Below are 14,292 nucleotides of genomic sequence, written 5' to 3'. Positions count from 1 at the left end.
AGCAGGCAGGGAGAAAACTCCTACGGATGGCCAACGTCGCTGCTGGTCGCAATTAAAGTGCTGCATCGGTGCGGAGACGGGAACCCGAGGCCACCTGAAGGTCAGCGAAGGAACCCAATTACCAGGTTGTCATGTCCTGATGGGAGGAAAGCAGAAGAGCTCCGAGGCCCAGAGGGACAAAAGATAAATGTTTGTGATGTTGCAAGAATAAAAAAAAACTTTTAAATAGGTAAATGAAACCGTTTTATTACTAATCTTGGAAGCAAAAAGCATGAGGGGAAAGGCATACAGTCTCACTTACAGAACTCTCAAATTAACAGAACTCAAATTAACAGTGTTGGATTAAAAGTTATAAAAAATAAAACATTTACAAAAGCATATCTACAAGGACAGCTCAGTGGCAGCTTTCCTGCTAATTTCCAATATTTTCTCTGAAAAAAAAAAAGTCACAAAGTCAACATAAAGAGATATTTCACAGTTTCAAAGCATGAGAGTTTTATTTATGCAGTCCTCAGGAGGGAAACTGTTGCTACACAGTAGTTTCATGTTTCCACAGACCTGTTTTTATGCAGGCGCCGTCACCGTTCACTAAAGGCACCGCTTGTCCGTTTTTTTTCAGTGTGCCGCCGTTCTGAGTGACCAGGTTGAGTCCGTACCACTTGCTGCTTTGGTTTTCTGGTTCTGAGCTGCCCGGCGGCGGCACGGCGTCTTTACTGGCAGCAGGTGACCCGGCGGGAGCCGCCTGCTCTGCCTCTATGCTCACGGCGGTCCCGTTCTCGAGCAGAGCGCCGCTTCCTTTCTCCGAGAAGCGGGAGCGGCGCGGCAGGCTGGCGCTGTCGCTGCTGTCCTGCTGCAGCTGGCTCTGATGACGCTCCCTGTAGGCCATGTACGCCGCGCGGCGACTGTTGCGCGCCGCCATGTCGTAGTAGTGGTGCCGCCTACTGGGGGCGCTCTGCACGCTGCCCTCCACGCTGGTGGGCACGTCGTAGGCGTACTCTCGCAGCACAGTCAGCCGGCTCGCCCTGTGCGCTCGCGCTCTGTTCTTCTGATGTCTGCTCGTGCTTCCGTTAGCTGCCGGATTGCTAATGTTGCTCAAAGGGCGGAACTGCACCTCCACCGGTGTGACGTGCATTTTAATTTCATTATCTAACGAATGCTCGGTCAGGCTGTTGTCCAGAACAGCCGTGCCGTTGGCCGTCGCCGGGGCCGAGGCTGCCTTGCACTGAGCCGCCTCCGCGTGCAGGTTGGTCAGCTTGCTGCCATGGCCGGAGTTGCGAACGCTCGGGGCGCTCCTGTTGGTGTATGAAGAATCCGCGCTGCTGTGGCCGCATTTTGCCGACTGGCCATCGGCCTTCTCGGTCGTCGCCGTCGACATCACGGCGATCCCCGTCTGAGGCAGAAGGACCTCCTCCTGCACAGAGTACGCCGGCCTTCCGGAGCAACACACCTGCAACCAGAACCGCCTCATGTCCTGTCTGTTGACGCAGTGGTGCGCCACCATGAACGCCCCGAGCGCCAGCGCGGTCAACCCGAAGAGCCAGGTGAACGCCATGTCGAAAGGGTGATCCTGTGATACCGCCATGGCGCCGAACACCCACAGGCCTGAATACAGACCTAAAGCCCCCACTGCGCCGATCAGCTGAGCGGTGAAGGTGTGCTCGTTCTCCAGGGCCGAGAGGGGCACGGCGTGGGGGGCCGACGCCACGGAGGACGACGCCTTGTTCGGCTGGAGCTGCGCGGTGAGGGGGTGGGAGAGGCTGCCGGGACCCTCGGGGGTGGCCTCGCTGCTGCCTGAAGCCAGATGTTGCTGCTCTTCGCTGGACTCCTTCAGCTCGTAGCGCCGCTCGGGGTGTCGGCGCACCTGCAGCAGGATGCTGAGAAAGTACATGCAGTCCACGAAGACGATGAACCCAGCTGGTCCGTAGAAAGCCCCGATGCTCGGCTCCCAGGCCATCCAGCAACTACAAGGGAAGAAGACCGGCAGGACTTAAGACACCTGTCAATTTCTTTTATTATTATCTAAATACAGAGTGCACATCAAATGAACAAGTTGCCAAAGAAAGTCCAAACTTCAGATCTAACAAATAGTTTAAGTGTTTTTTTTTTTTGTTTTTTTTTCCTGTGCAAGTTTTGCCTCCAACTCTTTGCAGGTATTATCCTGTCAAGTTTAATGACAAGAGCTGAAAATCTTTTGCACGCAAGAAATTAATTAAACTCTAAAGACTCCAGGACAGATTTCTCAATTAGTCAGCCATGGTGCCTGATCGGAACAGCTGCCACAACAGGGAGCAGCGGCGTGTTGCCTGGATGCACATATCATTAACGGGACTCCATAATCGGAACTTTGGGGAATAACGTTCTCCCTCCCTCGTATAAAAATCTGCATTATTCTAAAAAACAATGCAGTCGTGGTTGTCCCAATAATGGACCTCTGGAGGAGTTGTGGTTTGAAGCGCTTCCTTACTAAATGCTGATGTCCAGATTTAATGGCAGCATTTCCATAAGCGCAAGCTGGGAATTTTTAATTGCAGTGTGCGAAATCCTACTCACTATGGTGAATATCTTTGGCTGCCGTAGTTTTTTATGTTCGCTGCCGCAGTAATTCCACAGACAATGATGGGTATTCCTCCACCGATTAGGTAGAACCTGGAAAATGAAGCAAAAAAATATACGCATTTCAGTGTTTGGATTTCCATAACAAGTCAGTTATGTTACAGTTATATAAATTACACTTGTATAAATGCAGTTGGATTACTAAACACATACTCAGGAGCTCTGCACAAGACTCAAATCTAAAATTATTGGCAAATATTCTTCCAAAATGTACATATAAAGAAAAATATTCCCACTGAACTTGTACAGAGGTTTCAGATTTCAACAAAGAACCTGAAATAAACATGAATGAAGAAAAAATGATGGCTGGATAGATGTACGTATATCTATCCATATATGGACAGATGGATTAAAACTTATACGGATGAATGGGTGGAATCCACGGATTGAATGGTTGGATCGAAATATGGATAAATAGACCGACATGGGAAAGGGGAAGAGAGTCTGAAAAACAAAATATTTTTCCAGAACACGAAAATAGTGAAATTCCAGACTTTCCCATCCCGCCCATGAACTCTGCTTTCATCGTTCTCTGGAGGTGGAAACAAACCTGAGCATCGGTCGTGGGGGTGGCGGCGGCTCGTCCAGCTCCTCGTAGCGTTTGGCTTTGCGTGTGAGTTGCTTGTAAATGTTGCGTGCCGTCACGCCCACCCACAGGGCGGTCGCCAGAGTGGAGTAGTGCAACAGAATACCCACCTGGAAGAGATTAGGCTGCAATGTCATGTATGGGCAAAGGAGTTCAGTGAATTTATGACATCACAGTAAATTCCAACAATCAGCGCTTGAACCCTAAATTGAGACAGCAGAATAAGCTCACAATAAAAATTTGAGTGAAATCCAACGTTTAAGTTGAGTTTATTTATTCAGCACAACTTTTATAAGCAATTTAAACTGGGAAAGACAAAAAAAAAACATGTTTAAGTCAGGCAGATTTGTATAGATTTACATTATGTCAATAAAAAGTGACAAGAAAATGACTAATGGCAAAAACTTGCCCATATCTTCATTGGATCTCTGATTCAAAACCTGACCAAACAGAAAAGGTTCAGACGCCTAAAGCTGATGAGCTATTAGTAACAAAGAACTGCTAATAAATACTCTTTTGACAAATAATCTACAAAAACAGAGGAGCCCAGTGAATGTAGGGTATATCAGCTGTATGAATTTGCTTAACAGTCTGCTCTGTTTCATTTTTAGGAGAAGATATATGATTTTGTAGAAGTGAAACAACACACTTTGAAAAGAGATGTAGGCTCACCTCAAGCCAAGAAAACGCATCTCTTACTGAATTCCCCATGTTTCATAAGATCAGTTATCTTAGCCAACGGCATTCCTTTTCCCTCCCAGAAAACATCAAAATCCCTGGTTCTTTTATGACTGTCGAGCACGAAGCTTGAAAGAGGAACACCTGAGAGTTGGAGTCTAAAGTGCGGAGGGAAGGACGATTCCCACTTACTGCTTGGCAGACGCTGGCGTATCGTGTCTGATTGATGCCGCCTACAAAAACTCCACAGGTGAGCGCCATGTGAAAGCAGAGGTTGACCAGCATGTGCCAAAACTTGCGACTCACACGAACAGACCTGCAAAAAAAACAAACAAAAAAACCCCAGAAGCTTCCAATTTTATATGCTCTGAATGTTTGCAATTTTTTTCACATTACACCACAACCTCCAAGTATTTTTGCACAACTAAACTAACCATTACAAACTTATTTTGGTGTTTACCTGTAATGGTAGATGTAACTGAGGATGATTGTGAACAGGCAGAGGAGGAGGATGACACTTGTAGCGTAAATGACTGGATGTAACGGCTGGATGCTTGGAGAGAACTGTTCGATGGTGTTCAAGTCCTAAAACAGAGGAATATGGAGAAGCTTCAGCTTTCATTCACACCGTTTATGAACCCTAGAGGCTATTCTAGCTCTAACTACTAATGGCCACTAGAGGGCGAGACAATTGTATAAAATATGAGTGACTCTGCTCCTTTTAAACATTTAAAACGACATGGGGGCAGCTCCACCTACCATGAGCAGACCGTAGTTGCCCAGAGAGTTGCAGGACATGGTGGTGAAGTTGTCATGGTTCTCCAGGATGCGGCAGCCCTCGCTCCTCCACCCTCCCTGATCGCCAGCCAGGCTGAAATTCCAGCGGGCGGAGACGGCGTCGGAGCCGCGAGCGAAGCGCCGCAGGGTGATGTTGATGGGGGTCTTCAGAGAACGTAGAGCGACGCCGTCTGATGGCAGAGAGATTTACGGGGTCAAAATTGTCTCTTTTAGATGATGCGTGATTTTAAACTTCCCCAAGACTGTATATGCAGGACTTGCCCATCTTTGCCATGATCACAGGCGTGGCCACACTCCTCTTCCTCCCTCCGTCAGCCAGAAGGGAGTTGTTCCCGGTGGAGGGGAAGAACTTCCCGTTGCGGAAGCCGAGCAGGTAGAGCTTGTAAACGTTATCGTCCGTCTGCCCAGGAGTGGCAACCTGACTGAAGAGAGACCGCGGAAGCTGCAGCGAAGCCTCCACTACGGTGCTCTGTTCGGACACAAACGGATTTTACAGAACGCGCCCCGTCCTGGCCGTCTAGGACAACCGACTGGACACACAAACACTATGGACATTTCTGCTGGAAGCTGACCTTGTAGAGGACGGAGGCGAAGGAGCCGGTGGTGTTGCATTTGAACGTGAGCTGGCGGTCGTGGCCCGGCAGCCGCTCCGGGCTGGGCCTCTGGAACAGCATGCAGGTCATGCCGTTCCAGTCGTTGACCCTGACCGTGTGGGCCTCCAGCGCGATGTTGGGGGACGTCTGAGAGGACGACAGGAAAAACTGAATGCTCGTCTCCGTCAACAAAAACCCGGTGAACGTTTTAGTGCTCATTAGTGAGGCCGACCAGGGAGAAAGCCTGTGCCGTGGCCAGACGGTAGACGGATATTTTCTGCAGGCATGCGATGATGCGGCTGCATGCCATGGCTTCACGCTGGGCCATCCACAGCACTCTCTCGTCGGCCAGCATCAGGTTGCTGGCCATGTTGACCATCACCTCACCCAGCTGGGAAAGTGAAGAGGAGAAAGTATAAATCTCAACAAGAACACAGTCAAACCTTTTCATTGTGACACAATCCGTTCAAATAGTTCTACATCATTTAGATGTGTTATCAAAACGCTAACAAAATCCAGTACAATCAACTCCCTTCAGAAGTCAACCAACAGGTAAATAGAGTCAATTTTCCTTCCCACAGCATCATCATCCACAACACCTGTTTGAAGATACTTGGATGACAGGAGTTATAACAAGATTTATTTTCCATTTGGGATAAATAAAGTATTTTTAAATTGCCCAATAAGATTGAGGCTAAGCCAATGTTTACTTCCACTTCACAATTATGTGCTACCATTTCAAATGTCTAAAAGTTCCTGAGATGAAAAAGTTCACAAGAGACTGCATTTCAAAACTACGCGTCAAAACGGGTTTGACGTTAGAAAGCCTAAGCAACTTAAAAAGAAGAAGCTTTTCAGTGTTTTTAACCTCCAGCTGACTTAAAGCCAACAGCTGCTTTGATCAAATCTTGTCATCTTCAACTTACGTCTTTAAACTTCTCCACAAACTTGCCAAACTTCTCAATCATTTCAGCCATGAAGATGATGTCCATCTTGTCTGACAGGTTGGCAGCATCGATCGTGTACACCAACAGGCTTTGAGCTTTGATTACAACATTGGTCTCGTTTAGAGGCATCTGTCAGAAACACAAGAAGAAAGTTGATTCAATGTGTAGACAAAAAAAAAAAAAGAAAGAAAAGGGAAAGAAAAATAACAGTAGGATACAAACCTGGTTGATGACGTAGAGACCCCTGGTGACCTCTTTTTGAAACTGACACTGGGAGTAGTCGCCCTCCATCCACTGGCCCTCGGGGCTGCAGTGACGCCACGCCTGTCGTTCTTCACTCGGGACGCCCGAATAAGCGCGTGCGCTGGACGTCGGCGAGTTGCAGGGAAGGTAGGCTTTGATTCCTGCCGGAGTGCGGGGCCACCTGGATAAATTAAACTCCAGTCAAACTTATCTGGGTAACGTTTTCAATTTCCTCTTTCTAACCCTCAGTTAAATTACATTTTAATGTGTGTGTTATGCAATTGTAATTTTTACAATCAGCCACCAGGTGGCACTGCTGGCAAAGCAACAAAGACGCACTCATACAGCAACATGTCTTTGCTTTGATATAAATGCATTCAACTATTTTGAAATCGACCCGACTATTAAACTTGAACCTCGATTAATCAGTTTTTTTTCCTTTGCAGTAAATTTTTATTGTTCTGGGCTTTCAATGAATCACCTGAACAGTTCCTATCCAAGATGAAGGACTACAACAAACACCTTTAATCATATTTAAAGCATTTCCTAATATTTTTTATTAATTTAACTTTGGGCATTTTGATTAAATTAGACCACCATATTTACAGATCTACAGATTTGGGACCAATTACATTTATTTAATATTCTTTAAAACGCAGTATGTGATCCTGATCACTTTGAATACAGTTTAAAATTCAAAAACTTGATCTAGAACCCAAAGGCAGTGAAATTCATAATTGTGCTTTCTGTAACCATGAGTCAATGGGTTGGACAATAATTAGGAAAATCAGAGATGAAAAGTTAATAAAAACATGTAAAAAGAAAAGTGCCTTTAAAATTACACTCAGTTTTCTTTGCTCCAAATTTATCAAGGACTGGAAAGTGATAGAAGCCACTTCTATACTTTTTATGTTCATTACGACTCTGAAAGTCTCACCTTCACTCCTCCAAACATTCTTCCTGTTGTTATGGACACTCGGGTTAATCTTTGCCTCATCTGACCATAACGCTGAGCTCCAGAAGGGCTTTACCAGATCCATGTGGGAAACTAAATGTTTGAGTCAAGATTGAAGACACTGCTTTTTAAACGAGACGCTTTTTAATTTAAAACTGACTTCGTTGGGGACAGAGGCACTACAGTTTACAGAAGAGCTGTGTGGTTGCTGGGTTGCTACCAAACATCCTAACCAATGTCTTTTCATCAGGGGTTGATGGGGTTGGCTGTTTGTCTCCAAGCCCTTTGCCAAGTGGTGATGCTTCTGAATAACTTGTACTTCAATCTAAAGTTGTTTAGCTCAAAGACTTTCCCCAATCTGTGCAAATCTACAATTTTCCTTCTTAGATCTTCATTGAGCTCCTGGGACTTTCACATTGATCTTAGTATTAGCCAGGTCCATGAGTGAGTTTCATGGTGGTAAAAAGTCAAATTAAAGGACGCACGGATAGCACAACTTATCAAAAATACATATTTTTGATACAGTCTTGGTTGTCTTGCTCGAATTTTCTTTTTCTAAAAATGTTTATCATTTTGATAAGTTAGGTCCCATGATGACCCAATGCCAGCTTGATTCATAACTGAAGCTGTAAATTGTATAATCATTTCTCCCTAAAATGTAACAGTACAAATAATTCAGTAAAAGCCACAAAACTGTATTGGACAGAAAATGGCATCTTTACAGTTCAACATTAAATTCAGCGTGACTTTTCAATATCTACCTGAACTCTCCTTTGTTGTTGGAGATGCGTTCAGGAGCGCAGGACTTGGCAGAACTTTGCAGCACCACAATGTGCACAGTCCTGGTTGTGTTCCCCCGGCTGGTCCGGACCCGGCACTCCCAATTCCCCGTGAAACCGGGCTGGATGTTCGAGATGGTTAAGGCACTGATTGGAAAAATGGGAACGGAAATTAGATGTTCATTTGACGTGAAAATGCTTGGCAGACGTGGACGTGAGTCTTACCTGGCGATGAGGGAGCAGTTCTGCACGACGCGTTTCTCTATGAAAATGCCCTGAGTGGCATCTGGCTTGACCATGCGGCCATTCTGGTACCAGAGGACCTGCATGTCCTCGGCCACGAGGGAAGCCTGACACTGGAACGGCAGGCTGTCCCCCTGGAAGACCACCTGACGGTGGGACGGAGTTAGCTGGAAGGAGGGCAGCTCCAGCGGAGCATCTGGAAAGAAGCAAGGAGTCGGCTAGTAAATCAGTGTGATTTTTAAAGGCTTTCCACACATTTTTCATATCAACATAGCAGACGATTCCAGACTCTTTTTTTTTTTTTTTTTTTTTTTAAAAAAACATAAATGCAAAAAGTTCACTATAAATTTACAGCAGATTCTTGCTGCATATGTGGAAAATGTAAGGGAGGGAGGAACGGTCGGACAAACGTGAACACATCAAGGGCTGGAAAACGCCAAAATAAAAATACTTTCCCAGTAGATTTTCTTAGTTTGGGCAAACAAAAGACGAAAAGAATGAAATGAAAATGAAACTGAATTTGGGTGCATTTCAAGGCTACTTATAATTCATGTCAGGAAACGAGTTCCTTGTAAATCTGTGTCATGTGTTTTATAATCCCAGAAGGAGGCGAGAGCCAAACTGATAAGACATGAGCAGGTGCAAACAAAGGCAGCGCCGGCCTGGGCAGGCTGCGTCTTATCTGACGTGTCATTGCACAAGCCCCGCTTCCACAAACACACACAGCGCACCAGTTTGACAACAAAATCTGTGCCAATTAAACTGAGGAAATTACAAGGGTCATAACCAAAGTTTATTTAAAAAAAAACTGCATTTAAACTGTCCATAAGGTTGCTAGACATCTAAAACTGCAGCCCTAAAAACCCTACATAAAGCTTTCATATTAATTTTTGTCATGACCCCTGATGGCAAAGACAAAAAGGCTTAAGATGCCAAGAAAAACAAAAGGCACTCATGGATTGGCTGATTTTAAAACAACAGCCAATAGCATGTCAAGGAACAAATCAAATTTGTATTTTCCCCCCAAAATTTGGAGTTTAGATCCAGAGAAAAATCTGCCAACAGGTGAATCCACAGAAAACCAAAGTGCAAATATTTGGGCCACACTGTACACCGTTTGGTCTGCCATCATCATGCTTACATTTCAGACTCCATGGTAAATTTAAAAGAAGTTCAAGTCCTTTGGAAAGCATAAATACAAAATGTACCGATTAATTGCCAATGGAAAGACAATTCATGTAATTGATGAGACTGAAAAAAGTCAGAGTGCGATGGAAAATATTTGTATAGAAAAAAAAAATACTTGGAAAAACACCTGGAAAATATCTGAACAAAATTCTGGATTTGTATTTATGCCGCACTGTGTAAACATCTTGTACATATAATAATGTGGAGTTTTGCATTTCAGTTTTCATTTAGGTTGTCGTTTCAGGACAACATCTTTATGACCAGGCCAATGTGTGATCATTTTAACAGAAAGGTCTGATTTTGAGCAGCTCCAGTTTGTGTCCTTACCGCATGTAAGGAGCTCTGTCCTCAGAGACGTGATGAGCTGACCCTGGAGCGACTGAGGGTACGAGCACTTTGTGTTCTTCACAGAAACATTACGGTCTTTGATCCAACGCAGCAGCCACCGAAGGTTACAGTCACAGAGCAGGTAGGGTGTCTGAAACTCTCTGAAAACAACAACAAGCACGATGTCTGTAACATGGTTTTTATTGGATCGACGCATGATGGATAAATTGAGCAAAACGGAAGAGAATTATCTCCTTTGTATACTTACAACGCCTTCAGAGACACCAGCCTGTCAAACATTCCCTGAGCCAATGAGGAGAACATGTTTCCTGAAAGGTTTCTGCAGATAAACACACAGCTGATGTCAGCCCTTCACCAATTATACTCATCATTATATTCAGGATAACACACAATACTTACAGCCGACTCAGGCTGTCCAGGCCCTTAAAGACGTCCCCGTTAAGACAGCTAATGCTGTTGTTGGACAGGTCCCTGTAAAACATGGAGAGAAGGGGGGGAAAAAAAGAGCAATAAAAGAGATTTCTTTACAGCAATAAAGGGAAAGTTAGTGATAGAAAAATTAATTCCACTTAAAAAGTAAGGTAACACTTTATTTGATCATTACTGACATAAATTTGTTATAAACGTATTACTGATTGCACTTTAAAAATTAGGTAACTTTATGTTATTAAAGGTAAAGTTTAAACGGTAATGATTTCTTGGTTAATGTCAAGTTGTCATAAAGACATTTTGAATAATGTCAACTTTGTATTAAAAGTGTCATAATTTACCAAATGACGCTTTATGACAACAGTTATAAATATTCATGAAGGCTTATTCATGTTCATGACAGGTGTTATGTCATGTTAATGAAAGTGTCATGACAGTCTTATTCAACCCCCTTCAAATAAAGTGTTACCAAAAGTAAAAACACCAAGTTTAGCAGGCAGGTTGGGACAGGGACGTCTAGCATTCAGCAGACAGGTTAACAACTTCCAAGACGGTATTAGATAATGTCTGTGTGGGCCTGCAGGGGGATTCGAAACCTTAAAAGGTGAAGCGGCACGGTGGGAGGCGATTAATCACCTATGATTAATGTCAAATACATCAAAAGTGTCTGTTTTCTTCAACTCTGGATGTGACCTGACACGACGTCTCAGGAAAACATCAGAGAGAGGTGTCCGACACACCTGACGTGAGGAATACTGGATGATTCTCGAGATGAACACACAAAGAAGATGGATGTTGCTGCTGCTGTCAGTTAGCTAAACCTCTATCGTTTAGAACCTCGAGGAAAGTCAACATTCACCCACAATCACCTCCACATCGCCACGGCAACCTTTAGTACAGTCAGTGTGTGTGTGTGTAAAAAGCCCTCCTTCTTTTAAACTACCGTTTACAAACAGCAGAATCGTACTTCAGACATTTTGCGTGAAAGTACAAATTAAAGGCAACTTTATTTGTACAGCATATTTCAGCAACATGGCAATTCAAAGCAAACAACTATTTTAGCAATAAACAATAACACCAACTTGTTCCTCAAATAAAGACCAAGTTTAAAAAATTCAAACAATTGTTTTGTCACAAACACCAATGTGTGTGGTTTATTGTACATTGATTTATTAAATTGGTTTCAGTGTCACTTGCTCTTGGCAAGTAAATAAACCTTAAATAGTCTTGAATTGTATTTCTTGTTGGCATTTAAAATCATTGGAAAAACCTATTTCAGTCCAAACACCTGTGGAGGCGGGCCCCAGACCCACCAACACCTCTGGCGACAACCACGGAGAAGATACAGAAAATGGGAGACAAATTTGCAAGAGACTAAATTTAAACCTGTAAAATGTAATAAATATTCCTCCAGTAATGATTGAATTTCAGAATTGTGCAAAGCAAAAAAAAATAAAAAATGAAGAGATGATACAAGAACAGACGTCTACCTGAATTACACCCTGGAGTGCTTGAGAAGCGTAAAGTTATACCTGGAGAATGGCTGGTCGTCATATGCCAACTTCAAAGCGTTTATTATTTTTATTATTGGCGTTTGTCTTCAAGGTAGCAGGCGGGGAATTCACAGTGTGAGGTTATTAGTTCCACTTGACAGAGAATGAATAACAGCCTGTTGCAGGCTTGCCAATTTGAGCGAGTATTGTGAGCCGCGCTAAGGACAGAGCAGGGGATGGAAAAGTGGAGGGTTTGAAAGAGGGGGGCTTTCCCTTCAGTTCTTTTTTATTGCCTTGATTCATATTAGAAAGAAAGTCAAACAAACTTCACACAAGACGGGAGATCATAGTTACTGTAATCAGCCGCTATGTTGGGAATCTTACGAAATGTGCAAACCAGACCGGATCCCTCGAACGACGTTTTAATCACTGCTTTTAGAGATTGCAATGTAGCACATTAAGAGCAGGAAGGATGGTTTTTCAGCAGAGTATGTCAGCTGCTGCGTATGACATGCTGAGGAGAAGCAAAAATAGCCTAATGTGATTAGGTCTAAGCAGAGCCTGTTCAGCTGTTGGAGGAATGCACATTAAAAAGGGGCTGCAGCCAGAAGGATCCACTGCAGAGCAAAATAAGGGTGTTGAAATGGATTCAAACTGGTGAAAATGTATCAGCTGTGGGTAACTGAAAGGTAAAAGATGCAATCATGATGACAAGGAAGTGCACCCATATTACCCCCCCCCCGACCCCATGGAGGGTAGCAGTTTGTTTTTCAACCTCATTTTAGTTCAATCTTGGCATGATAACATATAGAATTTACACACTTTCAATCTAGATTCAATACCTGGAAAAAACCCCTGACCAGTTACACTTTTATTCATTTTTAAATGAATAACGCTTATGGCAGAAAAGTGGGAAAAAGAGGAGAAAGAGGAAAATTAGGAGAAACACTTATCTTAGAAAATATAAACACTACATTTTTGGGGTGTTAAGAATGTGTGATGCGATAGTTTAAACAGAATATAAAAGGAGTTGAGTATTGCACAAAGTTTAGAAAAATCTGAAACTTGACAATTTCCTCCTGCAATCTGCAAATGCAGGGCATGTTTGGAAATCATCCTATGCACACTGTATGCAGAAAAACTGCAATCCAAAACCTCAGCAGCTTTTACTTTAAATCTCCTTTTCAATGGCCTTTGCCAAGACACTCAAAGCAGAGGTAATTTTAATTAAGAAATGCTGAAGGAGAGGAACAGATGGGGGAATTAAAAACCAGCTTGAGCCGAGAGAAAGAGCGAAAACATTATGAGCAAAATCTTCAAGCTTTTCCAAGACTTTCTGGATGGCGTAAACTTTGGCAAATATCATGAGCTACTTAGAAGCTGGGGAATTTTTCATCATTGCCAATTAATCCCTTTAAATTTTTCCAAAAACTTGGAGAAGACGCCTAGCTGCGTGTTCCATTTTTTGATTTTGACCCATCCTTGTAAATAAACTGAGACGGACCGAGGGCACAGTAAAAAGCAGTTATTTTTCGGTAAAAATCAGACTTCATTCTTAGCGAGCGCCTCCATGTGAGGTGTTGCACCTGCAAAGCGGTAAAAAAAAAAAAAAGAAGAAGAAAAAAAAAGTTTCAGTTGCTGCTGATCTGAGAGCAGAGCGTGAATATACACCGAGAAGAAGAATTGGACAGGAAATGAGAGCAGGTCTGAACCAGGGAGCCGACTGCCTTCATGTTGAGCTCTTTATTGTTCCACAGCAGCAGCCAAGCTAAAGTTTGTGTTGGCAGGCGCTGGGTACTATCTGATGAATCCAACTCAAGCTGTGTTCCACCTCAGTCTCATGCAACTGACTCGGATGCACAGCTTTACACCCACGAGTCACAATGAGAACAGCTGCACGCCACCCAAGATTGGTTTTCCGCATTTGAATAAGATCGGGACATAAATACATTCAAGTTCTCTTCCCTTTATCAAAGAGTGAGCGCCTCTGGTAGAAGGCCAAAGAAAACAAAAGGCTGGAAATAGACTCCTGCTTCATGATGCACCTTTATCCTGGCAAAATTCCCATGCAGACGGTCACAAAGAGCAACTGAGAAGAAAAGGTGTTTCGCATGGGGTTTTTGCACCACTTTATTTCCCCCCCCAAAAAATTTTTTTTAACATTTTTTAAGTTTGGCTATCAGACTATAAATGGGGCTCAGATGTTCCTACAGTGGCTAAGCTTTAAAAATGAATTAATAATAATAAAAAAAAGATGTCTTAAAACAGCAAAAGTTCTCCAATGTCATTGCCAGTTCTTACAAGATTATCTCCAAAATGTGTTCTGGAAGGTGTGAGCACACATTTTCTACAATCGTACAAATGAACCAATCACAGATTTTTAGGCCAATTTCTAATCA

At 43.5% G+C, this 14,292-nt stretch overlaps 1 protein-coding gene across 1 annotated transcript in view; it reads right to left on the bottom strand.

The window, feature by feature from the left end:
- Positions 1–221: 221 nt before the first annotated feature.
- Positions 222–14,292, bottom strand: part of adgra3 (adhesion G protein-coupled receptor A3) — a 32,318-nt gene continuing 18,247 nt past the window's right edge. Inside the window, exons 4-19 of the mRNA XM_015031015.1 lie at positions 10,371–10,442; positions 10,219–10,290; positions 9,951–10,111; positions 8,418–8,631; positions 8,175–8,339; positions 6,438–6,639; positions 6,195–6,344; positions 5,501–5,659; positions 5,248–5,415; positions 4,937–5,144; positions 4,637–4,845; positions 4,338–4,462; positions 4,070–4,193; positions 3,164–3,309; positions 2,551–2,646; positions 222–1,961 (exon numbers count right to left, since the gene is read on the bottom strand). Of these exons, the coding sequence (XP_014886501.1) occupies positions 530–1,961; positions 2,551–2,646; positions 3,164–3,309; positions 4,070–4,193; positions 4,338–4,462; positions 4,637–4,845; positions 4,937–5,144; positions 5,248–5,415; positions 5,501–5,659; positions 6,195–6,344; positions 6,438–6,639; positions 8,175–8,339; positions 8,418–8,631; positions 9,951–10,111; positions 10,219–10,290; positions 10,371–10,442 (3,703 nt within the window). The 3' untranslated portion in view covers positions 222–529. The remainder of the gene's footprint in view (positions 1,962–2,550; positions 2,647–3,163; positions 3,310–4,069; positions 4,194–4,337; positions 4,463–4,636; positions 4,846–4,936; positions 5,145–5,247; positions 5,416–5,500; positions 5,660–6,194; positions 6,345–6,437; positions 6,640–8,174; positions 8,340–8,417; positions 8,632–9,950; positions 10,112–10,218; positions 10,291–10,370; positions 10,443–14,292) is intronic.

The sequence above is a fragment of the Poecilia latipinna genome, unplaced genomic scaffold, assembly GCF_001443285.1.
Source record: "Poecilia latipinna isolate Pla-1442-1.1 unplaced genomic scaffold, P_latipinna-1.0 Scaffold197, whole genome shotgun sequence".
NCBI classification, from domain to species: Eukaryota; Metazoa; Chordata; class Actinopteri; order Cyprinodontiformes; family Poeciliidae; genus Poecilia; species Poecilia latipinna.
The sequence above is the reverse complement of the archived record's forward strand: the minus strand, read 5'-3'. Positions and strand labels throughout refer to the sequence as shown.